Below are 27907 nucleotides of genomic sequence, written 5' to 3'. Positions count from 1 at the left end.
GGTCTGCCTTAAGGAGTGTCGGCTGCGGTACACAGCTCTGAAGGTATGGCATGGGTGTGCTGTTCCTTCAGAGTGCATGCACCGGTGATGCCACTGGCTGCGGCTCGCTAGAAAATCTACTAAACAGTGCACATTTATTATAAGTTTCCTGTAGGTAAAAATAATAAAACAGCGTCTACTACCACTTTAATGTGAGTTACTGCGGTCAGATTCTACCTGGGTTCTTCTGGGTGTCGAGCTGCGGCCATTTTCATTGCCCAGCACAGGATGACGTCACGCCTGCGCATGCAAGTGGAGTCATCCTGGCCCATAGACACTGTACCGGAATGGAAACTGAGCTGCGTGTGCTCGGCTCATGGTACATTCCAAAAAAAGACTGCGTGCCTGTAGGTGACTTTTATTGCAGAGGAGACATATTATAATAATAAAGAGCCCACCTGCTCAGTCCTCGGCGATGTAACGACTTCCCCCAGAGAAAGTGGCCGGATTATCTGTGTGACTTGGTCCTACATTTTTATACATCAGATTTATGGAGTGGTTGTGCGTTTTACTGTTATTTACTATCATCAATCTAAAAGCCATGGTCAGGCCTGTACTGTGAAATCGGATTTCTGTCCGTAGCCGGACTAATGTGTATGCTGTGCGTTGCCGGTCTACAGCTCACCGAGAGCCGCGCTGTAGTAGAATTCAGATTATGGTTTATGTACATGTGTTCTGACTACGGGTTTAAACTCAATTTGGGATTTCCCATCCCTATCCCTTTCGTTGGCTCGTTATCTCTCTGGCTTGTACATCCTGGTTTCCATAGTAACAGCATCCGATACAGGGAGAGACCACAAGCACGTGTCCCTTTGTCTTCCTAGAAAGACTTAATGACTGCTAGGGTGGGGTGGGGGGGGGGGTCACATGATGCCACCCAGGGTCATGTGTTCTGCTCGCGCTTCTTGAATTCACCGCCCCGAATTTAACTCCCCGAGTCCTGCAATAAATGTTGTCACATTTTCTCCAGCTGGATTTAGTTAATCCTTATTTTAATTTTTTTAAATAGAAAAGCCTTTGGATTTGTTTTCTAATTAGTCTGCAGGAATGGTTTGTAATTGCGTCTGATCAGAAAATGCTGGTAAATGGTGTGATTCTGTGAATTCATAAACAAATTAAAAACTGGATTTGTATTGTCACTATGGTAAAAAAGAATATACTAGGGAAATAATTTAAGTGATGGGATATGACACATGAAAACAATAGAGAACCCAGATCGCACATGATGCACGCTCCTCTAAGAAAAATATTTTTGCGCTTCTATGCAGAATTCATTATCATTGTCCAGTGCAAAATGCTGGAATTTTGATGTTGGTGATCCCTCTAGTGGTCAGTTTTGGTGTTGCAATATAGCCAAAGAAGGAACAAAAGTGAAACTCCTTGGGGCCACTTTATAATAAAAGTCTAATGCCGCGTACACACAATGGGGTGGATTCAGGTATGAATTGTGCCCTCTTACGGAGGCGCAGCGTACCGTTTTAACACTGCGCCTCCGTAAATTACCTGCGCTACGCTTCATTCATGAAGCAGTAGCTACGTAATTTGCGCGGGCACTCCTCTAAAAACTGCCCGGCGTAAGGGCGCGTAATTTAAATGATCCCGTAGGGAGTGTGGATCATTTAAATTAGGCGCGTTCCTGCGCCGAACTTAGTGCGCATGCTCCGTCGGTAAACTTTCCCGACGTGCATTGCGGCAAATGACGTCGCAAGGACGTCATTTGCTTCAACGTCATTTGCTTCCAGCGCCATTCACGATTCACTTGCGCAAACAACGTAATTTTCAAACATCGCGACGGGTATACTTGGCATTGGCTGCCCCTGCTAATAGCAGGAGCAGCCTTACGCGGAACCCGACGAACGTAAACGACGTAAAATGCGTACGTAGGGCGCGCGTACGGTTGTGAATCGGCGTTAGTATGCAATTTGCATACTGTACGCTGACCACTACGGGAACGCCACCTAGCGGCCATCGTAAGAATGCAGCCTACGATACGACGGCATAAGAGCCTTATGCCAGTCATATCTTAGGCTGCAGTCGGCGTAACGAGCTTTCTGAATACAGAAAAGTCGTTACGCCGGCGCAACTAAGCAATTGCGCTGCGTAACTATGGTTACGCAGACGCAATTGCTTACTGAATCCACCCCAATGGTTTTTCGGCATGAAAAAAACGTCGTTTTTCAAAAACGTCATTTAAAATGATCGTGTGTGGGCTTTGCATCATTTTTCAGGTTCTGAAAAACGACAAAAAAAAAATTCGAACATGCTGCATTTTTTAACGTCGTTTTAAACGATGTCGTTTTTCGGGTTGTAGAAAATGATCGTGTGTGGGCTAAAACAACGAAAAAAAAACATGCATGCTCAGAAGCAAGTTATGAGATGGGAGGGCTTGTTCTGGTAAAACTACTGTTCATAATGGAGTAAGCACATTCATCACGCTGTAACAGACAAAAAGGCGCAAATCGTCTTTTACTAACACGGAATCCGCTAAAGCTGCCAAAGGGGAATAGAACTTCCCCTTCAGAGTGCCGTTGTACGTCACCGCGCTTTGTTCATCATTTTTCAAAAACGATGGTGTGTGGGCAACATCGTTTTTAATGATGAAGTTGGAAAAACTTCGTTTTTTGGACATGCTGAAAAATTTCATTTTTTTTCATGCGGAAAAACGACCGTGTGTACGCGGCAGTTCACACCACGTGCGGTCCAGTGCATTTTTTTCTGCATCAAAAATGCATGAAAAGTAGGTTATATGGTCTTTAATGGTATAGTTCACACCAGTGCTTGCAGTTCCAGTACGTTTCTGTTTTAGAAAAAAAGTAGAACCTGCTAAATTTTTCGTGCACTGGACTGGAAATTCCACAGGAATTCGGGCAACTTTAGGGGTGCGCGCTATACGCGGGAGCGCGCTATACCCCGATAAATACGGTAAGTTTACGCAGCGCTTTACAACTTGAGGGTAGACAGTACAAATACAATACACTTTATTACAGTAGGAATGAGAGGGCCCTGCTCCTTAGAGCTTACAATCTAAGAGATGCATCAAGGACTTGGGTCACTCAACCCTGGCACCATTGATTTGATTATTTTTAAAGCGGAGCTCCGGCCACAATTTCACTTTTTAAATATAAATACCCCTGTAATACACAAGCTTAATGTATTCTAGTAAAGTTAGTCTGTAAACTAAGGTCCGTTTTGTTAGGTTGTTACAGCATTTAGACACTTTATAAAATATAAATTGACTGGGGCCATCTTAAGTGTGGGCATCATGAAGCCAGACTGTATGACTTCCTGGATTTCAGCCTTGCAGATCTCGCACATGCTCAGTGCTGCACAAGAAGTGTATTAGGTTTCAGATCAGGTTTCAGCACCTGTACTGTCCGTCACATGATTCTTCGAGACTGGGGAGTGCCCAGACTCCTGGAAAGTTATACCCACTACATTCCCAGGAGTCTGTGCTGTGTAGGTTAGGTAGCTTAAGCACCTAGGTGCAGGAAGAGGGAAGATTAACTATTCTGCCTAGCAACAACACTTTGAAGGCATCTAAAAAAAAAAAAAAAAATTCTTAAAGGACTAATGACATTTTTTTAAAACTACTGATGTAATGTTATATTTATGGGTGGAACTCCACTTTAATAAAGAAAATCTGGAAAAACTACTTTGATTACATGACCAACAAACACGGGTGTGTGTTTTTTCTAGGCAAGCAGAAACTGCTCATACCCAATAAGGAAAACCTGACCATAAACGGTAAGATCAATGCCATCTGCAGTCCTCAATGCTTTACCCCTTGAGTGTGTGATCTGTGCTTTGGCCTTCGTTCACATTGAAGCAACTTGTCATGTGATTTGACAGGTTAAATCCTCCTGATTTGCTGAGACACGGCAGCGGTGCTATTGGCTCCCGATGCTGTCAAAGTCAGCCAATCGGGGGAGAGAGGGGGCGGGGCTGGGACTTTGTGTCTGAATGGACACACGGAGCTGTGACTCAGCTTGGCTGCCCCATAGGAAGCTACTGACTGTGGGGGCGCTCAATAGGAGGGAGGGACCCAAAAAGAGGAGGATCCAGGCTTCTCTGTGCAAAAATAAATGCACAGAGGAGGCAAGTATAACATGTTATGTTTTTTATAAAAAGTAACACTAGACTTTATGATCACTTTAAAGGTAATACCATGCCAAACAAAAAAAAAAACGTGTAGGATCCTCCCCAAAAGCTTTACCAGACCCTTATCCGGGCATGCCACCTGGCAGGTCAGGAAAGAGAGGGGGCGAGCCACCTGATGTCAGAAGGGGCGGTGCCACCAGGTGATGTAGCCAGATGACCCCGCCCCTTGCCTATATAAGCAATGTCAAAGCATGGAGCGGGCAGATGGCAGGAGGCGAGAGTGTTTGTTTTTTATTTATTTTTTTGGGTCTGGCAAGCGTCGTGATTGACTATGGATTTACATTGTGAGACACAGGTTTTTTTTTTTTTTTTTTATATATAAAAGATTTGTCAAACTGTCTTGTGTTTAGTACTTTTGTACACTTTTTTTGGTGCCTGGGTAAGTACTATGTACCTGGAACCCATTCACATGGGGCGGTGGGGTGCAGGATCTGGGGAACCCCTTGTTAAAACCTTTGTGACACAATTTTGCATGGTTTCACAAAACGCTATAGTGTTAATGGCTAATAGGGCTCTAATGCCGCGTACACACCATCACTTTATGTGATGGAAAAAAAAACGAAATTTTTAACCACTTCCAGACCTGCGCACGACGATGTACGTCCATTTTTTAAAGATTGATATCTCGGTAACGGCAGCAGCTGCTGCCACAACCGAGGTATCAATCTTTAGTGTGCGCGGTCTGGTAAACGATAACGGCGGTCTCCGCGGCGGATTCGCCGCGAGATCGCCGTTATCGGTGGCGGGAGAGGGCCTCCCGCCGCCCTCCGCCGCTTACCGGAGCCGTCGGTAGCGGCAGAGGCGATCGGGACCGTTCGGCAGCTGAGCGGGGACGAGACTGAAGGAAAAATCTCCTTCGCCCGTCCCCATAGCTCTGCTGGGCGGAAGTGACGTCAAAACGTCAGTCCCGCCCAGCGTCTTAAAGAGACAATTTTTTTTTTGTCATTTGAAAAAATGACATTTCCAAATTTTTTTTTTTTTTTTTTTTTGCATTTAAGCCCAAATATGAGATCTGAGGTCTTTTTGACCCCAGATCTCATATTTAAGAGGACCTGTCATGCTTTTTTCTATTACAAGGGATGTTTACATTCCTTGTAATAGGAATAAAAGTGATCAATTTTTTTTTTTTTTTTTTTTTTAGTGTAAAAAGTAATAAAATAAATAAAAATAAATAAGAAAACAAAACATTTTTTTTTTTTAAAGCGCCCCGTCGAGCTCGCGCGCAGAAGCGAACGCATACGCGAGTAGCGCCCGCATATGAAAACGGTGTTCAAATCACACAAGTGAGGTATCGCCGCGATCGTTAGAGCGAGAGCAATAATTCTAGCCCTAGAGCTACTCTGTAGCTCAAAAAATGCAACATCTAGAATTTTTTAAACATCGCCGATCGAGATTTTTAAGGGTAAAAGTTTGACGCCATGCCACGAGCGGGTGCAATTTTTAAGCGTGACATGTTGGGTATCATTTTACTCGGCGTAACATTATCTTTCACAATATATAAAAAAATTGGGCCAAATTTATTGTTGTCTTATTTTTGAATTAAAAAAAGTGAATTTTTTCCAAAAAAAGTGCGCTTGTAATACCGCTGCGCAAATACGGTGTGACAAAAAGTATTGCAATGACCACTATTTTATTCTCTAGGGTGTTAGAGAAAAAAATATATAATGTTTGGGGGTTTTAAGTAATTTTCGAGCAGAAAAAACTGTTTTAGTCTTGCAAACACCAAATCTGAAAAACACCTAAGGTCTGGAAGTGGTTAAAAACGTCAATTTAAATGACCGTGTGTGGGGGGAAAACGTTGTTTTATGTCTTGTGAAAAAACGACAAAAAAAATTGAAGCATGTGTCGTTTTTCAAAACGTTGTTTTTTGTTTCACAAAAATTGACCGTGTGTAGCAAAAAACAACGTTTAAAACAACGTTTTTAAACCCGCGCATGCCCAGAAGCTAGTTATGAAGCGAGCTTCAATGGAAAAAAGTGGTGAACGTAACCTCGCTTTCTAGAGCATTGTGAAAAAACGATGGTGTGTAGGCAACGTCGTTTTTGAAAATTGAAGTTTCAAAAACGTCATTTTTTACTTCACAGAAAATGTCGTTTTTTTTCCATCACATAAAGTGATGGTGTGTACGCGGGAAAAAGAATATGCAAATACTTCAATGTCCATAGCCTGTCTGCGGTTTTTCTTCAAATAACCTTTGAGTGATTAAAACGAAGTCCATTCTAAATTAAATAATCAATTTCAGATTGTCTTATGATTTGAAAAGTGGCAACCAGCACATGGTATAATAAAATAAAACCTAGTAACTGGGTTATAATGCCCATAAAATGAATGCTAAGGCCCCTTTCACATGTGCGGACCGTATGTCCGCATTTTCATCCATCCGTTTGCGGATGAAAACGGCACATACATTGGTCCCTGCACAGTGTGCGGGGACCGCCCTGTCAGCCGACGGCTCAGCGGGGATTTTACGGAGGATCCCCGCTGAGCTGACGGACACACGGAGGCGGATCATTACTGATCCGCCCCGTGTGAAAGGGCCCTAAGACCATACCCTTCAACAGCCCCTCATTTGGAATCAAAACTTTTTCCTTCTCAGCTGTTCCCATTTTAGGTGTGTCTAATAAATCCATTACTGAACTACCAAAGTGATGCAATGCATTAAACCTTTCACACAAGCCTTTTTATTATCACTTTATTGGTTTAAAAAGTCAAGGTAACAGTAATGAAAAAAGCACTTTTATTTTAGCCAAACATTTGTTACTGTAATGCTTCATGGGCCACATACAGTAACTGGGCGCATGATTGGGGGTGTAGTTTGCCTACACACTTTGTGCTGAAAGGTGTCTCTCTTGTCTTGTCCATCCAAGAAAGTTGGTGGGTATGCAACACTAAGATGATCCTTAATTTCCCTGGCCCTTGAATAGGAGGTAGACTCCATTTTCTTTCACTTGAAATTGTTAGAAATGACAAGAAGCGCAGACAGTTACATGATAAAAATAATATGCAAAAATGTTTACAGGTTCTCCGCATATACAGAACATTGTTGTAGAAATGAAGGACCATTGGTCCAAGCGACATTATATTGTTAATCAATTGTCAGAGCCCTACCTGGAAATGCAATGCACTTTGGGCCAGATTCACAAAAGGGATACGCAGGCGTATCTGCTGATACGCCGTCGTATCCCTGTTTCTATCTATGCGGCTGATTCATAGAATCAGTTACGCATAGATATCCCTAAGATCCGACAGGTGTAATTGTTTTACACTGTCGGATCTTAGGATGCAGTACCGCGGCCGCCGCTGGGGGGAGTTCGCGTCGTAAACCAGCGTCGGGTATGCAAATTAGGAGTTACGGCGATCCACGACGGATTTTCGCGTTCGCTACGTCGCCGCTAGTCTAGTTTCCCGTCGCAAAGTTAGTCGTCGTTTTTGGTGCCTTAACTTTACACAGCAATCGGATTGCTGTATAAAGTATGGCCGTCGTTCCCACGTCGAAATTTAAAAATTCACGTCGTTTGCATAAGCCGTCCGGGAATACGGAGTTATGCTACGCGCGTCGCCGTTGAAAAAAATGACGTCACTTCGCGCAAAGCACGGCGGGAGTTACGAAACGGAGCATGCGCAGTAGGTCCGGCACGGGCATGGGCGTGTGCCATTTAAATTAGGCGCGCTCCCGTGCCGGACCTACTGCGCCTAATTTAAATGGCACACGCCCATTTAAATTACTCGGGCTTACGCCGGAGGCCGCCGGCGTAGTTTTCATCGCAAGTGCTTTGTGAATCAGGCACTTGCGATGAAAACTTGCGGCAGTGTAACGTATCTAGGATACGTTACGCCGCCGCACTTCTACCTGAATCTGCCCCTTTGTTTAAAAAAAAAAAAGGCCTCTCAACTAGGGGCCATTGGACTAAAAAGGACATTACAGTCGTCCAAAGGACCGAACAGAGGTCCTCCTCTTGTTTATGGGCAAAAAGGCAATAGTAAGACGGAGACAATCCGTAAAAGGTAGGCTCTATTTTCAAACATGCACTGGCCACTTAATTGGAAGTAGCCGACCACTGGAAGGGACCACTTTGATTTTATGTTGGGGTGGAGTAAGGCAGGACAGGTCTAGGCTTTTGTGTAGTTCAACACTGCTTGGGTCTTCTACTTCTGGACTTTCCACTTCCCATATAATCTCTCTGCCTTTCATTTCACTGCTGATTGTTTTCCAAGCTTCTTTCATGGCTTTCAGCTCCTTCATTCCTAATGTCTCTTGTTTTTTTACGGGTTTAATTGTGCCACTTGCACTTAAGTAGCGCTTCCCAGCAGCATTGAAGACCTCTGCCATCCAGGAATCATTGGGTATGACAAAAACTTGAACAATGCATGGGTCGCCTTCTCTCAGTCCAGGGACTACTGACCTGTTTTTCAAGATTTGACGTATCAACGCATTCAGTAGACTCTGGTGCCTACCACGCCAAGACCAAATCTCAGTTTTATTTAGTAATTTATATAAATCGGCCGTGTAAACACCAAATCCTGAGGTAAATCTTCTTGCATCTTCTAACGTTGCAAGGATTGACTTTAACCCTTTAGCACTTCTTGGTGGTCCAATCTTTTGTACTTTCTGTAGGTAGCTTTCACCAAGTCGAATTCCCTCTGGAAATACTTCTCTTCCTAAATATTCAACTTGAGGCAGGCAAATCTGATCGTCCGTGTCCGTTTCTTGCATTTCAAAGCCATTGTCCTTCAGGTGGCTCCTGAGCAGGTTTGTGAAGTGGCCACATTCTTTTTTGGTATCTGCAGATATTAGCATCTTGTCTACGAAATAGCTGACATGTTTTCTGACATTTTGGGGCAGTTTATTTAGTATCTGTCCGAGAGTTTTGCTAAGTATGGCATTTTTATTCCGAAATTTTCCAGGCAGACGATTCCAGACATACTGCTGGCCTAGAAAGGTGAAGGCGGTTTTGTACTTGCTGTTTGTGTCTAAAGGAATCTGCCATTCCCCATAGTACAACTTTATTACAGAATAAAAGTTACCCAGTGGTACACTTGCGATCACTTTATGTCTGTCCAGCTCCCATCTGGAAGGCATTGGTATTATACAACTATTTAAATGAGAATAATCAAATATAATTTTGACCTTCTCATTGGGCTTCAGAGCAAGCCTAACAGATGAGTTATAATCACTGCTGCATCTCTCAATTATTCCCCTCCTCACCCAGCTTGCTATCACCGTTTTTGCATCACCAATCAGGTGCCATTTCAAATATCCCTCTTGCGCATAGCCTGGCTTTGCCTCATCACTAATAACCACTGGGGGTACATCGACGACATGCTGTCTGTTTTTGTTAGCTTTCAGGAGCCCCATATCTTTAAGTTGGTGCCATCCTATTATGTTGGTTGGGTAATTTTCTACAAAAATAATATTCCCTGTAGTTGACATGTCATTAAAATGCATGTTTCCTTTAATGACCCTTCCAGGTATCTTCTCAGTACCCGTGTCCAGGGTGAACCTATCGAATTTCTTCAATTCTTCTTTTTCTGGGTAGTCATTAAGGATCGTATAGAAAGAGCAATCATCTGGCTCTGCTTCGATTTCAATTGTCTTCTCGTTTATCCTTATTTTCAGGGTCATCCTCTCATATCTGAAACAGAAAAGGAGAAGGTGGCGCAAGAACCAACTAAGTAATATGTTCGTAACAGCAGTAATAAATGCAATAAAATAATGTGGTGAGATTTAAAGTCCCAACAATAGTTAAAAAGAGGGTGGGTAGGTTTATTTGGTTCAAAACACCAGCGGTAAAAACCTTGAGTAGAAGCAAAACTCTGGGGAGACAAATGGAAAAGAGACAAGGCCTGCCAGACTAAGTGTAACTACACTTAGTCTGGGTCACCTTGTCTCTTTTCTATTTCTCTCATATCGGAAATCCTGGAGGTTTTGGTGTGATTCTTCTTGGTTTTTGAAAATGCAACAGCACAGAAAGAAGTGTCTATTCTTGCACATACTGGGCCAGATTCACGTAGATCAGCGGATCTATAGATCCGCTCGATCTACGTGATTTAAGATCCGCTCCCGCAAGTTTGAGAGGCAAGTGGCTAATTCACAAACCACTTACCTCCAAACTTGCGGCGGCGGATCCTAAATCCCCCGGCGGAATTCAAATTCCGCGGCTAGGGGGAGTGTACTATTTAAATCAGGCGCGTTCCCGTGCCGATTTAAATGCGCATGCGCCGTCGGGGGAATTTCCCGGCGTGCATTGCTCCCACTGACGTCACTAGGACGTCAGTGGTTTCGACGTGAGCGTGACTTGCGACGCGCGTGTTTGTGAATCGGCGTACGCAAACGACGTTAGAAAATTCAAATTCGACGCGGGAACGCCGGCTATACTTAACATTGGCTGCGCCTGATAAAAGCAGGGGTAAGTATACGACGGGAAAGCCGCTACGGAAACGTTGTAAGAAGACTGCATCGGGTCCGCGTACGTTCGTGAATTTGCGTATCTCGCTGATTTACATATTATTCAAGGTAAATCAGCGGGAACGCCCTCGGCGCCATTTTTAAATCGAAAATAAGATCCGACAGTGTAACACATTGTAACACTGTCGGATCTAAGCCCTATCTATGCGTATCTGATTCTATGAATCAGGCGCATAGATAGGACCAGTGTAAGTCAGAGATACGATGGTGTATCTGTAGATACACCATCGTATCTCTTTGTGAATCTGGCCCACTGTATTAATATGAACAGGAAAGGGTTTCTTCTGATAAAATTGTCGTTTTAAAGGCTTTCTTAATTAGATGTGGCATATAAAGTCATGTGAAACAATCATTATAACTAGGGTTGTCCCGATACCACTTAAAATACCACTTTTTTAAGACCGAGTACAAGTACCGATACTTTTTTCCAAGTACTCGCCGATGCCGATACTTTTTTTTTTTTTTTATGTCATGTGACAGTTTGACAGATGGGGACTGATAGGCGGCACTTATGGGCACTGACTGGTGCTGAAGGGCACTAATAGGTGGCACTGACAGGTGGCTGGCACTGATAGGTGACACTTGTGGGCACTGGTAGATGGCACTGATAAGTGGCACTGGCTAATTTTACTTGCCGAGGACTGCTCTGCTGTCCGTCCTGCGCTCAGCCCACTCTCAGCCCTCGCTCGTCACTTTAAAAAAAAAAAAGTACCGGGTGAAGCATCGGGAGCATTTGCGCGAGTAGAAGTACTCGCGCAAATGGTCAGTATCGGTCCCGATACTGATACTAGTGACGGTATCGGGACAACCCTAGTAAGTATTGTGTGTGTGTAACATGTGTAGTGTGTGTGTGTGTAACATGTAACATGTGTATTGTGTGTAACGTGTATTGTGTGTGTAACATGTGTATTGTGTGTGTGTAACATGTGTCATGTGTGTGCATTGTCTGTGCTTTCTGTGTCCTCTCCTGTATGGATCCTGGCTGTAGAAGTGGAGGAGAGCTGCCTTGTGGTGTTGTAGTGGAATGTCTAGGATGGCATAGATGTGGATAAAGGAATGGATCCCTCTTTGACAGCTGATGGGGAGGGGGTTGGTGTGTGTAAGTCCTGCAGATCGCACTCATGACCAATAGAGCACACAGTAAGTGTCCATGCCCCCAATCCCTGTATCCACTTGTTACTGTGTTGTAATTTGCACAGACCTGCTCGGTGCCACTGCTGCACGATGACGGCTTCCTCCACCGGCTCTCCGCAAGAGCCCGTACAATGTCACAGGACCCCTCACCCGCTACACAGTCTGCTGTCTGCACTCTGCAGGAACTCATCCTCCGACAGATGCACTGTATGATGCTCGGAGATGGCATGGAAAGGACACTTCACCAGGGGGCGAACACATACCCTGCACACATATCCAGGGACATTTAGTGCTCAGCAGCATCCCCACAATCCCGGAAACCCATACAGCGCTAGAGTGAGTCCTGCTCTCCGCCCCTCTTAGCACCCTCTCAGCCCGCACTCCGCCCTCTCAGCCCCTCTTAGCACGCTCTCCGCCCCTTTTAAACCCCGCTCTCCACCCCCACTCGTCACTTAAAAAAAAAAAGTATCGGGTGAAGCATCAGGAGCATTTGCGCGAGTACAAGTACTCGCGCAAATGCTCAGTACGCTGTCCGTTTTTAATCAGATCTCCCCATAGGAGACAGCGGCGCTGCACACGCCCCTCCCCACTGAGTGAGCAGAGAGGGGCTTGTCATCCGCCGGCTCAGCGGATCGATCTCCCGCTGAGCAGGCAGAGTCCGTCTGTGTGGAAGAGGCCTTAGTGTAGAAACATGGTTACATTTAATGAAGGTGCAACATTTAGCAACTCACATGGTCCCTGCTGTCTCCTGGGACCAGTGTGTTTCCCAGAAGGCAGCGGGGGGTAGGGGGGGTAAGTGTAGTGACTCAATTTTTGGGTTGAACTCCGCTTTAAGCAGTCTTGAGGAGATCGACAGCACTGAGATGCACTGGGGGCTGAAAACAGTATTTTATAAAAACAAAAAAACAAGCCGTTTTTTGATTTGCAATGATTGAGCAGCCATCCTTTTTAGCTGACCATACACTGTTTGAATTTCAGAAGATTCCAGCTGAATCGGACAAAATTCGAGCTGTGGGTGGCCCCGTTGGCAGCACCCATCTCGACAAAAGTCCATTTAAAAAATTGAGAGCCGAGTGGAATGTTGTGGGACGAGCAGGGACTTTATCCAATCAGATACAATCCTTGTTCAGGTATTCTGACGGCCACAGATGCTGCGGCTGTCTGAATACAATAGCCAGCACAGGAGATTTCTCCATCTATGCTGTGAATGGGGGCATTGTCTGATTTCTCTGATTTCTTCATGCTTGGATTAGGGTTTACATCTACTTTTTTAACCACTTCCATACAGGGCACTTACGCACCTTCCCGCCCAAGCCAATTTTCAGCTTTCAGCACTGTCGCACTTTGAATGGCAATTGTGCGGTCATGCTACACTGTACCCAAACAAAATTGCCGTCCTTTTTTCCCCACAAATAGAGCTTTCTTTTGGTGGTATTTGATCACCTCTGCAATTTTTTTTTTTTTTTTGCGCAACAACTAAAAAAAGACTGAAAATTTTGGAAAAAAAAATAAGTTTTTATTTTTTTCTGTAATTTTTTTTGTAAATAAGTAAGTTTTCTCTTTCAATTACGGGCACTGATATGGCGGCACTGATGGGCACCGATGAGATGGCACTGATGGACATCGATGAAGTAGTACTGACGGGCACAGATGAGGTGGCACTGATTGGCGGCACTGGTATGTGGCACTGATGGGCACACATAGGCGGCACTAATGGGCACACATAGGCGGCACTAATGGGCACACATAGGCGGAACTGATGGGCACACATAGGCGGAACTGATGGGCACTCATGAGTGGCACTGATGGATACTTATGGGTGGCACAGATGGGCACTGATAGGTGGGCACTGGGCATGGATGGGCACTGTGGGGTGGCACTGATGGACACTGTGGGGCGGCACTGATGGACACTGTGGGGCGGCACTGATTTACCCATGTTGCCAATCAGTGCCCATTTGTGGGCACTGATTGGCATCTTTTTTTTTTTTTAATGCTTTTTTTTTTTTTGGGCCAGACTTTTTTTTTTGCCCTTCCCTGGTGGTCCAGTGTGGCGATCCGAGGGGGGGCTGCGCTGATAAACAATCAGCGCGAACCCCCCCTGTCAGGAGAGCCGCCGTTCGGCTCTCCTCTACTCGCGTCTGTCAGACACGAGTGAGGAAGAGCCATCAACGGCTCTTCCTGTTTACATCGTGATCAGCCGTGGTTGGACACGGCTGATCACGTGGTAAAGAGTCTCAGTGAGAGACTCTTTACCGAGATCGGTGTTGCGGGGTGTCAGACTGACACCCTGCAACAACGATCGCCGCGATGCGCGCCCCAGAATCCTGAGGACGTCATATGACGTCCAGTCAGGATTCTACAACCACTTTGCCGCCTTCAATATGTCATTGGCGGGCGGCAAGTGGTTAATTACTGTATTTTGTTTTTTGTCTGAGTTGTCAGGAAGTTCTCTTTTTTTTTTTTTTTTTTTTCAGTATTTTTATACTTCCGTCTGTCTGCTTTCACTACTAAATTTAGATTTTTTATTTTTTTTTGCTTAATGTGCAATAAATATGACGGTGTGAGCGATGTGCTAGTTCCTGTCCCAGCAGTTTGCAAAAGATCTGTGTGCTGAGGCTTGGCGGGAGGCAGTGGGGTGGCGCTCAGGCTTCTCCCACATTACGGGAAGGCCGGTTACCCCCCCCGCCCCCCCACACTTCCATTACCAGCAGCTTTAATATACATTAATATAAAACTAAAGGCAAAACTTTTTATTTCATTTTGGATAGAGTAAAGCCCGTACACACGGACAGACAGAGTGGATGGGAAAGAGCTGAGCAATATTTTTGCATAATAAACGGCATGGTGTCTTCTACTGGGGCCCCATAACTGATTAGGCCTTTTTAATCAAACGGTAAATGTAGCCTGAAAATATTTAATATGCCATAATGTCGCAGTACCGAAAAGAAATCGCTGATCGCCGCCATTACTAGTAAAAAAAAAATATTAATAAAAGTGCCATTAAAATACCCCCTATTTTGTAAATGCTATAACTTTTGTTCAAACCAATCAAACGCTTATTACGATTTTTTTTTTTTTTTTACGAAAAATATGTAGAAGAATACGTATCGGCCTAAACTGAGGAAAAAATAGTTTTTTTATATATTTTTGAGGGATATTTATTACAGCAAAAAGTCAAAAATATTCATTTTTTTTCAAAATTGTCGCTCTATTTTTGTTTATAGCGCAAAAACTAAAAATTGCAGCGGTGATCAAATACCACCAAAAGAAAGCTCTATTTGTGGGGAAAAAAGGACGCCAATTTTGTTTGGGAGCCACGTCGCACGACTGCGCAATTGTCAGTTAAATCGACGCAGTGCCGAATCGCAAAAAGTGCTCTGGTCTTCGACCAGCAATATGGTCCGGGGGTTAAGTGGTTAAGCCTAGTACACACGATAAGATTATTGGAAGAATGATCCCTCCTTTTTTTTTCTTTTTTTTTTTTGCATGCTAGTCCCCATATCGAAAACAAAGCGGTTACTGAAGTACGAAAATTCTTGTACGACAGAATAAAATTTCAGGAGTGATGTCACGTATTGTAGTGTATTTGTATTATATTTTCGGACAAAAACTGTACTGATTAAACAAAAATTATACGATCTGGTACTTTTATGAGAAGTTTTCATATTTGTCCATTTGGATAATTTCAGACAAAAGCTGCGTACTAACGATAAGATTATCGTACAATCGCTTTGTACCTCCACTGTGCATTTCGTTTTGCACATTGTGGCCCCCGATCCTCGTCTTCTGGGGTCCCTTGGCGGCTCTCATGTAGGGTGACCACGTGTCCCGGATTGCCCGGGATTGTCCCGTAATTAATGCTTGTGTCCCGTGTCCCGGACACCCTCATTACGGGACAATACAGAGTCCCGGAATTGGCCTGGGCAGATCTAATGCCCCCTAAAATAGCCTTTGTATACATCCTCTCTGTCTCAGCCTGTGGTGGACCCCTAGCTGACAGAGAGTGAGACCCCTATTCACCGCCGCTGGCTCAGTGCCCAAACTGGTTGCTACCTGGCTCCCGCTTGGCGTGTAGCAACCAGTGACGTCAGAGCAGGAGAGAGGCAGAGACCTATCACAGCGGAGGAGAGTTTAACTTCCTCCTCCGCGCCTTCTGTTCAGCTCCACCCACCTCCTCGTGTATGTTCTGGAGTCCAGCCAGGCAGCGGCAGACAGAAGAAACATCAGACTCTGAGACAGACTGCAGTGTAGAAACTAAGGCAAGTAACATTGCAAAGCACTGACCAGCATTGAAGATCCATCGGTGTTATAATCCTGTCAGCTCTCCCTCAGCAGTCAGAGTTCAGCACGTGTAAGAAGCTGGAGTGTGTGTCTGCACAGTACACTCAGAGGCTTGCTCCAGGGAAGGGTCGGCAGGAGAGGACACTGACACATGACACCCTGGATGGAAGGAGGAAACATCCTTAGATATCAGGGCAGGGTTCATGCTGGGACTTGTAATCCTTCACTTTTGGGGATGTGACCCCCCCCCCCTTCCCAAAAGTGAAGAACTACAGGTCCCAGCAAGAGCTGAAGATGTTTCCTGCACACATGATAACTCCTCACACCCAGTCCTGTCCAGCTGCTTCATGTCTCTTCTCTCCCACTACTTGTTTGCCTCTCACTGCCCCCCCCTCCCCCTTCACTCTCAGCCTTTCATGTTCTGACACCTCTTCACCCACTAGTCTTGTTACCCCCTCTGTATACCAAGCAATCCTCTCATGCCCATGCAGCTTCCCTCTAAACCTGGATAGGAGGGGCGGCATATAGAGGAACTGATGCCCCCCATGTTCTTCTTGCAGCCACTGAATGCCTACAGGAGGTAAAGGAGGAAAAGCGGGCATTCAGTGGCTGCCAGCAGAACATGGGGGGCATCAGTTTCTTTATATGCCACCCCTCTTATCCAGTTTCCTTCTGCTGCCCACAGGTCCCTCAACACTCTCCTGGCTGATCTTCCCCAGTAACTTCTCTGCTCTCTCCCACCCCACCCCCCATTCTCCAACCCCCTGCTGTCCTCTGGTCCCACCTGTGCTGTTCTTCAGTCCCCCCTCCTGTGCTGTCCTCTGGTCCCACCCTGTGCTGTTCTTCAGTCCCCCCCTCCTGTGCTGTTCTTCAGTCCCCCCTCCTGTGCTGTTCTTCAGTCCCCCCTCCTGTGCTGTCCTCTAGTCCCACCTGTGCTGTTCTTCAGTCCCCCCCCTCCTGTGCTGTCCTCTGGTCCCCCCCTCCTGTGCTGTCCTCTGGTCCCTCCTGTGCTGTCCTCTGGTCCCACCTGTGCTGTTCTTCAGTCCCCCCCTCCTGTGCTGTCCTCTAGTCCCCCCCTCCTGTGCTGTCCTCTGGTCCCACCTGTGCCGTTCTTCAGTCCCCCCCCCTCCTGTGCTGTCCTCTAGTCCCACCTGTGCTGTTCTTCAGTCCCCCCCCTCCTGTGCTGTCCTCTGGTCCCTCCTGTGCTGTCCTCTGGTCCCACTTGTGCTGTTCTTCAGTCCCCCCCTCCTGTGCTGTCCTCTAGTCCCCCCCTCCTGTGCTGTCCTCTGGTCCCACTTGTGCTGTTCTTCAGTCCCCCCCTCCTGTGCTGTCCTCTGGTCCCACCCTGTGCTGTTCTTCAGTCCCCCCCTCCTGTGCTGTTCTTCAGTCCCCCCTCCTGTGCTGTTCTTCAGTCCCCCCTCCTGTGCTGTCCTCTAGTCCCACCTGTGCTGTTCTTCAGTCCCCCCCCTCCTGTGCTGTCCTCTGGTCCCCCCCTCCTGTGCTGTCCTCTGGTCCCTCCTGTGCTGTCCTCTGGTCCCACCTGTGCTGTTCTTCAGTCCCCCCCTCCTGTGCTGTCCTCTAGTCCCCCCCTCCTGTGCTGTCCTCTGGTCCCACCTGTGCCGTTCTTCAGCCCCCCCCCCTCCTGTGCTGTCCTCTAGTCCCACCTGTGCTGTTCTTCAGTCCCCCCCCTCCTGTGCTGTCCTCTGGTCCCTCCTGTGCTGTCCTCTGGTCCCACTTGTGCTGTTCTTCAGTCCCCCCCTCCTGTGCTGTCCTCTAGTCCCCCCCTCCTGTGCTGTCCTCTGGTCCCACTTGTGCTGTTCTTCAGTCCCCCCCTCCTGTGCTGTCCTCTGGTCCCACCTGTGCTGTTCTTCAGTCCCCCCTCCTGTGCTGTCCTCTGGTCCCACCTGTGCTGTTCTTCAGTCCCCCCTCCTGTGCTGTCCTCTAGTCCCACCTGTGCTGTTCTTCAGTCCCCCCCCTCCTGTGCTGTCCTCTGGTCCCCCCCTCCTGTGCTGTCCTCTGGTCCCTCCTGTGCTGTCCTCTGGTCCCACCTGTGCTGTTCTTCAGTCCCCCCCTCCTGTGCTGTGCTCTAGTCCCCCCCTCCTGTGCTGTCCTCTGGTCCCACCTGTGCCGTTCTTCAGTCCCCCCCCCTCCTGTGCTGTCCTCTAGTCCCACCTGTGCTGTTCTTCAGTCCCCCCCCTCCTGTGCTGTCCTCTGGTCCCTCCTGTGCTGTCCTCTGGTCCCACTTGTGCTGTTCTTCAGTCCCCCCCTCCTGTGCTGTCCTCTAGTCCCCCCCTCCTGTGCTGTCCTCTGGTCCCACTTGTGCTGTTCTTCAGTCCCCCCCTCCTGTGCTGTCCTCTAGTCCCCCCCTCCTGTGCTGTCCTCTGGTCCCACCTGTGCTGTTCTTCAGTCCCCCCCTCCTGTGCTGTCCTCTAGTCCCCCCCTCCTGTGCTGTCCTCTGGTCCCACCTGTGCTGTTCTTTAGTCCCCCCCCCTCCTGTGCTGTCCTCTGGTCCCACCTGTGCTGTTCTTCAGTCCCCCCCCTCCTGTGCTGTCCTCTGGTCCCACCCTGTGCTGTTCTTCAGTCCCCCCCCTCCTGTGCTGTCCTCTGGTCCCACCTGTGCTGTTCTTTAGTCCCCCCCCCCTCCTGTGCTGTCCTCTGGTCCCTCCTGTGCTGTCCTCTGGTCCCACCTGTGCTGTTCTTTAGTCCCCCCCCCTCCTGTGCTGTCCTCTGGTCCCACCTGTGCTGTTCTTTAGTCCCCCCCTCCTGTGCTGTCCTCTGGTCCCACCTGTGCTGTTCTTTAGTCCCCCCCCTCCTGTGCTGTCCTCTGGTCCCACCTGTGCTGTTCTTTAGTCCCCCCCCCTCCTGTGCTGTCCTCTGGTCCCACCTGTGCTGTTCTTTAGTCCCCCCCCCACCTGTGCTGTCCTCTGGTCCCACCTGTGCTGTTCTTTAGTCCCCCCCCACCTGTGCTGTCCTCTGGTCCCACCTGTGCTGTTCTTTAGTCCCCCCCCTCCTGTGCTGTCCTCTGGTCCCACCTGTGCTGTTCTTCAGTCCCCCCCTCCTGTGCTGTCCTCTGGTCCCACCTGTGCTGTTCTTCAGTCCCCCCCTCCTGTGCTGTCCTCTAGTCCCACCTGTGCTGTTCTTCAGTCCCCCCCCTCCTGTGCTGTCCTCTGGTCCCTCCTGTGCTGTCCTCTGGTCCCACTTGTGCTGTTCTTCAGTCCCCCCCTCCTGTGCTGTCCTCTAGTCCCCCCCTCCTGTGCTGTCCTCTGGTCCCACTTGTGCTGTTCTTCAGTCCCCCCCTCCTGTGCTGTCCTCTAGTCCCCCCCTCCTGTGCTGTCCTCTGGTCCCACCTGTGCTGTTCTTCAGTCCCCCCCTCCTGTGCTGTCCTCTAGTCCCCCCCTCCTGTGCTGTCCTCTGGTCCCACCTGTGCTGTTCTTTAGTCCCCCCCCTCCTGTGCTGTCCTCTGGTCCCACCTGTGCTGTTCTTCAGTCCCCCCCCCTCCTGTGCTGTCCTCTGGTCCCACCCTGTGCTGTTCTTCAGTCCCCCCCTCCTGTGCTGTCCTCTGGTCCCACCTGTGCTGTTCTTTAGTCCCCCCCCCCTCCTGTGCTGTCCTCTGGTCCCTCCTGTGCTGTCCTCTGGTCCCACCTGTGCTGTTCTTTAGTCCCCCCCCCTCCTGTGCTGTCCTCTGGTCCCACCTGTGCTGTTCTTTAGTCCCCCCCTCCTGTGCTGTCCTCTGGTCCCACCTGTGCTGTTCTTTAGTCCCCCCCCCTCCTGTGCTGTCCTCTGGTCCCACCTGTGCTGTTCTTTAGTCCCCCCCCCCCTCCTGTGCTGTCCTCTGGTCCCACCTGTGCTGTTCTTTAGTCCCCCCCCCACCTGTGCTGTCCTCTGGTCCCACCTGTGCTGTTCTTTAGTCCCCCCCCCACATGTGCTGTCCTCTGGTCCCACCTGTGCTGTTCTTTAGTCCCCCCCCACCTGTGCTGTCCTCTGGTCCCACCTGTGCTGTTCTTTAGTCCCCCCCTCCTGTGCTGTCCTCTGGTCCCACCTGTGCTGTTCTTTAGTCCCCCCCTCCTGTGCTGTCCTCTGGTCCCACCTGTGCTGTTCTTCAGTCCCCCCTCCTGTGCTGTTCTTCAGTCCCCCCCTCCTGTGCTGTCCTCTGGTCCCACCTGTGCTGTTCTTCAGTCCCCCCCTCCTGTGCTGTCCTCTGGTCCCACCTGTGCTGTTCTTCAGTCCCCCCCCTCCTGTGCTGTCCTCTGGTCCCACCCTGTGCTGTTCTTCAGTCCCCCCCCTCCTGTGCTGTTCTTCAGTCCCCCCCTCCTGTGCTGTTCTTCAGTCCCCCCCTCCTGTGCTGTTCTTCAGTCCCCCCCTCCTGTGCTGTCCTCTGGTCCCACCTGTGCTGTTCTTCAGTCCCCCCTCCTGTGCTGTTCTTCAGTCCCCCCTCCTGTGCTGTCCTCTGGTCCCACCTGTGCTGTTCTTCAGTCCCCCCCTCCTGTGCTGTCCTCTGGTCCCACCTGTGCTGTTCTTCAGTCCCCCCCTCCTGTGCTGTCCTCTGGTCCCACCTGTGCTGTTCTTCAGTCCCCCCCTCCTGTGCTGTCCTCTAGTCCCCCCCTCCTGTGCTGTCTTCTGGTCCCACCTGTGCTGTTCTTCAGTCCCCCCCTCCTGTGCTGTCCTCTGGTCCCACCTGTGCTGTTCTTCAGTCCCCCCCTCCTGTGCTGTCCTCTGGTCCCACCTGTGCTGTTCTTCAGTCCCCCCTCCTGTGCTGTTCTTCAGTCCCCCCCTCCTGTGCTGTCCTCTGGTCCCACCTGTGCTGTTCTTCAGTCCCCCCTCCTGTGCTGTTCTTCAGTCCCCCCCTCCTGTGCTGTTCTTCAGTCCCCCCCTCCTGTGCTGTTCTTCAGTCCCCCCCTCCTGTGCTGTCCTCTGGTCCCACCCTGTGCTGTTCTTCAGTCCCCCCCTCCTGTGCTGTTCTTCAGTCCCCCCTCCTGTGCTGTTCTTCAGTCCCCCCCTCCTGTGCTGTTCTTCAGTCCCCCCCTCCTGTGCTGTCCTCTGGTCCCACCTGTGCTGTTCTTCAGTCCCCCCCTCCTGTGCTGTCCTCTGGTCCCACCCTGTGCTGTTCTTCAGTCCCCCCCTCCTGTGCTGTTCTTCAGTCCCCCCCTCCTGTGCTGTTCTTCAGTCCCCCCCTCCTGTGCTGTTCTTCAGTCCCCCCTCCTGTGCTGTCCTCTGGTCCCACCTGTGCTGTTCTTCAGTCCCCCCCTCCTGTGCTGTTCCTGATTTGGAGGAACTGTCCCTCATTTAGAGCATTGTCCCTCTACCCCTTTGTTCCTCTTTCCTCCTTGTGTGTCCCTCAAGGAGCCAATATAAAAGAATAGTAGTGGTAAAAAAGCACCTGTGGGTTTAACCAGTTTTTCTTTGTTTATAATTCTCCTACATATTTTTGCTAATAGGTGTCCTTCAATTCCATCTCAGAAAGTTGGGAGGTGTGCCTCTATCCATCCCACTGCCCCTCTGACTACTCTGTGCCCCGACCACTCAGTTGTTTTTCTTGATGCCTAGGGCCCACTTTTGATCTCGCACATGGGCCCACTGATTTCATACGCCCCTGCCCCAAAAATCTGCAAAAAAATGGGGGGGGGGGGTGTCCCTGAATGGCAGTTTGGAAATGTGGTCACCCTACTCTCATGGCTCCTCTCCGCAAGAGCTAACCCCCTCTGGGAAGCGCTCTCCCGGGGGGGTTACCTTGCGGGTGCGCTCCTGTGTGATGCACTCGGCGGCCATAGCCGCCGATTGTATGACTCGGCCCCGCCCCCCGCCGGCTGCATCATTGGTTGGATTTGATTGACCGCAGCGGGAGCCAATGGCTGCGCTGCTATCAATCTATCCAATTAAGAGCCCATCGGGCATGGGGACAACGACACGGGATCGTGCCTTCAGGGCTCAGGTAAGTAAGACGGGGGCTGGTGACTGTAAGGTGTTTTTTTTTTCACCTTAATAGGAAGTCAGATCACGGCAGCAAAAAAAGAAAACATTTTTTAGTTTTTTTTTTGTTTTTGTTTTTTTAGTTTCACGTTTTGTTTAGAGTGGAAAAGAACAGACATGCAGAAAGTTCACTTGATGCAAAATTCTGCCAACAATTGTCTTTTATTTGAACAGACTCATTGATTTTACACACTGTCCACAGAAAGGTGTCAATCAGAATGTACAATCTTAAAGGGGTTGTAAAGTTACAAGTTTTTTTCCCTAAATAGCTTCCTTTACCTTAGTGCAGTCCTCCTTCACTTACCTCATCCTTCCATTTTGCTTTTAAATGTCGTTATTTCTTCTGAGAAATCCTCACTTCCTGTTCTTCTGTCTGTAACTCCACACAGTAATGCAAGGCTTTCTCCCTGGTGTGGAGTCCCTTGGACTACAGGGGAGTCAGGACGCTCTGTACGTTGCAGATAGAGAAAGGAGCTGTGTGTTAGTGGGCGTCCTGACTCTCCGGTAGTCCAAGGGAGAGGGCTAGCATGACACTCCACACCAGGGAGAAAGCCTTGCATTACTGTGTGGAGTTACAGACAGAAGAACAGGAAGTGAGGATTTCTCAGAAGAAATAAGGACATTTAAAAGCAAAATGGAAGGATGAGGTAAGTGAAGGAGGATTGCACTAAGGTAAAGGAAGCTATTTAGGGAACAAAAAATTGCTTTACAACCCCTTTTAATGGCCACGCAAGGATCAATATAACTATTTAAATTATTCTTTCAATACAGCTAAACTGCTCAAGTTGATGGACCACGGCAGAATTTTTTTTAATCATAATTGATTGAACAAATGTCCACGTGTTAGAGAGCCAATTGTAATTCATATAGATGAAATGATTGTTTTAACAGCTTTTTTCTGATTGTATTTTCAGTCAATACGTTGTGTGTTGCATTGTTTGATATTTTAATTGACGATGAATCGCTTATTTGTGGTCCCTCGTACCCGAATCGATCACTATGGCCCGGATTCTCGTAGATGGGCGTAAAACTGCGGCGGCGTAACGTATCTGATTTACGTTACGCCGCCGCAAGTTTTACAGGCAAGTGCTTTATTCACAAAAAACTTGCCTGTAAAGTTGCGGCGGCGTAGCGTAAATCCCCCGGCGCAAGCCCGCCTAATTCAAATGAGCCGGGTAGGGGGCGTAGAGCATTTAAATTAGGCGCGTTCCCGCGCCGAACGTACTGCGCATGCGCCGTCCCTAAAATTTCCCGACGTGAGTGAGTGAGAAACTTATATAGCGCAACAAATGCGAACTTAATCGCCTCAAGGCGACGTGCTTTGCGCTAAATGACGTTGCAAGGACGTCATTGGTTTCGACGTGAACGGAAATGGCGTCCAGCCCCATTCACGGACGACTTGCGCAAACAACGTAAATTTTTAAATTTTGACGCCGGAACGACGGCCATACTTAACATTGGTTGCCCCTCATATAGCAGGGGAAACTTTACGCGTCGCAAATCTAACGTAAACGTCGTAACTTCACTGCGTCGACCGCGCGTACGTTCGGGAATTCGCGTATTTTGCTAATTTGCATACACGACGGGGAAAAACGACGGAGGCGACACCTAGCGGCAAACAAGAAAAGTTGCATTTAAGATCCGACGGCGTAAGAGCCTTACGCCTGTCGGATCTAATGGATATCTATGCGTAACTGATTCTAAGATACGACTGCCCAGATTAGGACTTACAACGGCGTACATTGCGTTGCGCCGTCTTAAGCCCTTTTAGAATCTGGGCCAACCATCTTTTATATAATGCGCCATTAAACCCAAAAAACAACATTTTATATTATATTACAGATTACCAATCATTGGATGTGGTGGCTGCATTAGTTTCCTTTTATTTTTCTAAGGTTTTTTCCCTTTATTTTCCCCCCTGTGATCCTACTAGTGAGTCTGTTGTTTTTCAACTCCCTTTAACTGACCAAGCTGTTCAGGCAAAGTAGCAGTTGAAAAGTTGAGACAAACCATTTACCACTGACGGGGGTGCTTACAATGATCATCTTTTATTAATTTTTGTAAAACTTTTATACCAAAAGGGGAAAAAAAAAACCTGTTGCTGTAATTGTTTTATAAAGTATTAGTTGGAGTTCAGCTTTTAATTGTTAGTCCATCTGAATCTGTTGGTCTAACACTGTCCTCTCTTCACACTGACAATGCTGCTGTCCAGAGGCGTTTCCGTCGCTCCTGCAGTGTAGAGCGGACATCTTAGGCTGCATTTACACCTCAGCATTTGAATCGCAGGCAGATTTGCCGCAATTCTGCCTGCGATTTCAAAGTGCCTAGGTGTGAATGACAAATCGCAGAACGCACATTTGAGATGCCATTTATTTGAATGGCACCTAAAATCGTTGTACGGTTCTGCCGCAGTTGTCGCCCGATAAATCGCGCTGCAATTGGGGCAAAGCCCATGTCGTAAAGCTGGTCACCCAAAAAAAGTTCAGGAGCTACTTTTGGGCGATGTGCTCCATGTGATGCGGTTTGCAGCATGATTTATCGTGCAACAATTGCGCCAGAACCGCACCGGGTTCTTAGGTGCCATTCAAATGAATGGCATCTCAAATGTGCGTTCTGTCACTTACACCTGGGCACTTTGACATTGTATAGCACCTAAAATCGCGGTGCGGTTTTGCCGAATTTGAACCCCGATCGTGCTGCAATTGCGACAAACCCCATCACGTAGTGCTTGCTGCCCAAAAAAAGCAGCAAGCTTTTTTTTTTTTTTAACCCATGTGGCTGGGAAGCTGGTCGCCCCCAAAAAAAGTTCAGGAGCTACTTTTGGGCGATATGCTTCATGCGATGGTGGTTTTCCGCGATTTATTGCACGACAATTGCGGCAGAACCGCACCATGATTTTAGGTGCTATTCCAAATGTGCGTTCTGCGACTTGTCATTCACACCTGGGCGCTTTGAAATTGAATGGCACATAAAATCACAGTGCGTTTCTGCCTCATTTATCGTTCGATAAATTGTGCTGCAATTGCGGAAAACCTCATCGCGCAGTGCTTGTTGCCCAGAAAAATTTCAGGAGCTATTTTGGGCGACATGCTCTCCCCGGTGCGATTTGCTGCAATTGGAGTGCTATTAATGTGGCAGAAATGCACCACGATTTTAGGTGCCATTCCAAATGAATGGCATCTGAAAAATGTGCGTTCTGCGATTTGTCATTCACACTAGGGCACTTTGAAATTTAATGGCACCCAAAATCGCAGTGCAGTTCTGCCACATTTATCGCCCGATAAGTCTTGCTGCAATCGTGGAAAACCCCATTGCGTAACGCTTGTTGCCCAATAAAGTTCAGGAGCTATTTTGGGCGACATGCTTCACCCGATGCGGTTTACTGTGATTAGAGCGTGATTAATGTGGCAGAACCGCACCGCGATTTTAGGTGCAATTCCGAATGAATGGCATCTCAACTGTGCGTTCTGCGATTTGTCATTCACACCTGGGCGCTTTGAAATTGAATGGCATCTAAAATCATGATGCGGTTCTGCCGCAATTGTCGCCCGATAAATCATACTGCAATCGCGGCGAACCCAATCTCGTAAAGCCGGTTGTCCAAAAAAAGTTCAGGAGCTACTTTTGGCCAATATGCTTCATGCGATGCGTGATTAATTGTGTGGCAAACCGCATTGCATGAAGCATATTGCCCAAAAGTATCTCCTGAACCTTTTTGAGCAACAAGCGTTACGCAACGGGCGACAAATGTGGCAAAACTGCACTGCGTTTTTGGGTGCTATTCAATTTCAAAGCGCCCTAGTGTGAATGACAAATCGAAGGACGCACATTTGTGATGCCATATGAATGCCACAATTGTCACGTGATAAATTGTGTGGCAAACCGCGACAATTGCGGCAGAACCGCACCGTAGTTTTAGGTGGCATTCATATTGCATCACAAATGTGCGTTCTGCGATTTGTCATTCACACTAGGGCGTTTTGAAATTGAATGGCACCTAAAATTGCTGTGCGGTTCTGCCACTTTTGTCGCCCGATAAATCGTGCTGAAATCGCGGCAAACCCCACCACGTAACGCTTGATGCCCATAAAAAAGTTCAGGAGCTACTTTTGTGCAACATTCTTCACCCGATGCGGATTTTAGGTGCCATATAAATGACTGGCATCTCAAATGTGCGTTCTGCGATTTGTCATTCACACCTGGGCGCTTTGAAATTAAATGGCACCGCATTTGTCGCCCGACAAACCCCATAGCGTAACGCTTGTTGCCCAAAAAAAAGTTCAGGAGCTACTTTTGGGGCGACATCCTTCACCTGATGCGGATTTTAGGTGCCATTCAAATGACTGGCATCTCAAATGTGCGTTCTGCGATTTGTCATTCACACCTGGGCGCTTTGAAGTTAAATGGCACCGCGTTTGTCGCCCGACAAACCCCATAGCGTAACGCTTGTTGCCCAAAAAAAGTTCAGGAGCTACTTTTGGGGCGACATGCTTCACCCGATGCGGTTCTGCCGCGATTGGAGTGCGATTAATGGGGCAGAACCGCACCACGATTTTAGGTGCCATTCCCAATGAACGTCATCTCAAATGTTTGTTCTGTGATTTGAAATCGTGGGCAGAATCGCGGCAAATCTGCCCGGGATTCAAAACGCTGAGGTGTGACTGCAGCCTGAGACAGAAGGGGTGTTACTGGCCAGATGAACAAGTGATGATTGAAATCGTGGGCAGAATCGCGGCAAATCTGCCCGGTTTCTGAGGTGTGACTGCAGCCTGAGACAGAAGGGGTGTTACTGGCCAGATGAACAAGTGATGATAAAGGGAAGAAAACAAATGCAGCCACCACATCTAAGGGTTGGTAAGCTGCAATCTATTATGTTATTGTCATTGAGTTTAATACCACTTTAAATCCTTTAGGCTCCCACATTACATAGCAGCTCTAAAGAAGATTGTACAATCTGATTGTAACATGTATGGTCAGGTTAAGATGAATGAAAATATAACTCTAGATCTCCCATTTCTTCAACGGTGGTCAGATCTGTAGAGATCTGGTGCCCCGGATATCGCCTTGCAGGACAGCTCTACTTTTTTAGCTACTTTGACTCGCTTGCTCCCACGGATTGCTCAGGAATAGACGATGAGTTTTGCATTTTGGCCGCATATCAATAACTAAGAATAATAACATGGACCATGTCCAATCATTGGTGATCAATACTCTGCATGGATGGATTACCTGTCTGTCCTTGTTGGGGACATCTTCTATTGGTGGTGATCCGTTCTGCGGCTGTAGGTGGGCTGCGCAGGAAAACGTTCCTTCTCCGGACTGTCCGGGGTAATGTAAGGATAGAAGTGACGAGATCTGTCCCAGAAAACAGCCAAGTTGTATCAACATCTGTGAAGTGAAACTAGCAGAGGAAATCCCCCCCCCCCTTCTCAGCCACAGCCCAGTACATGAGTGACATCAAGAAGCCCTCCTATGGGAGGGATCACCCAGCCCCCGGATTGGAGCTTTAAAGAAGGACTCCGGTTCAAACTTTTATTTTTTTGCTAAATCTCCTAGAAGGGCGATTGCAGCTCTGTGCGCTTTTTTTCTATTTTTATTTTTTACGCAGAATCTTGCTGGTGTGATTGCAAAGCTTTGTACAGTTTTACTGTGCTGAGCTGCTTTTTCCTACCTGCATGCAGGCAGCCTATAGAAATGGTGATGCAGCTGCACAGACGGTCACGTTTCAAAATTTGATGTGCGAACAGGCGCGGAGTGTACTGATCCGAACGCAGTCAGTGTGCATTTAGATGGGTCTTGCTAAAAAAAAAAGTGCATAAAACACAGGGCGACTAACGCTGTGAATGCCAATGTACCAACG

At 47.9% G+C, this 27907-nt stretch overlaps 2 protein-coding genes across 3 annotated transcripts in view; one reads left to right on the top strand and one right to left on the bottom strand.

Annotated features, from left to right (window-relative positions):
- LRP8 (LDL receptor related protein 8) overlaps window positions 1–27907 on the top strand; it is a 310709-nt gene that overhangs the window by 212497 nt on the left and 70305 nt on the right. The gene's annotated exons all lie outside the window — the stretch shown is intronic.
- Window positions 8023–27466, bottom strand: LOC120945908. The gene is made up of 2 exons (XM_040360465.1): window positions 27277–27466; window positions 8023–9830 (listed from the first exon to the last, which is right to left on the bottom strand). Exons 1-2 carry the CDS (start codon window positions 27297–27299, stop codon window positions 8216–8218), a joined length of 1638 nt encoding a protein of 545 aa, XP_040216399.1. The 5' UTR covers window positions 27300–27466; the 3' UTR covers window positions 8023–8215.

Source organism: Rana temporaria, chromosome 7, assembly GCF_905171775.1.
Source record: "Rana temporaria chromosome 7, aRanTem1.1, whole genome shotgun sequence".
In the NCBI taxonomy this organism is placed as follows: Eukaryota; Metazoa; Chordata; class Amphibia; order Anura; family Ranidae; genus Rana; species Rana temporaria.
The sequence above is the reverse complement of the archived record's forward strand: the minus strand, read 5'-3'. Positions and strand labels throughout refer to the sequence as shown.

Excerpts from the sequence above, each read along its gene's own strand:
- LOC120945908 (XM_040360465.1), bottom strand. The coding sequence starts at position 27,299 with ATGTCCCCAACAAGGACAGACAG. Across the intron at positions 9,831-27,276 it reads TCCCCAACAAGGACAGACAG|ATATGAGAGGATGACCCTGA; the intron begins GTAATCCATCCA and ends TTTCTGTTTCAG.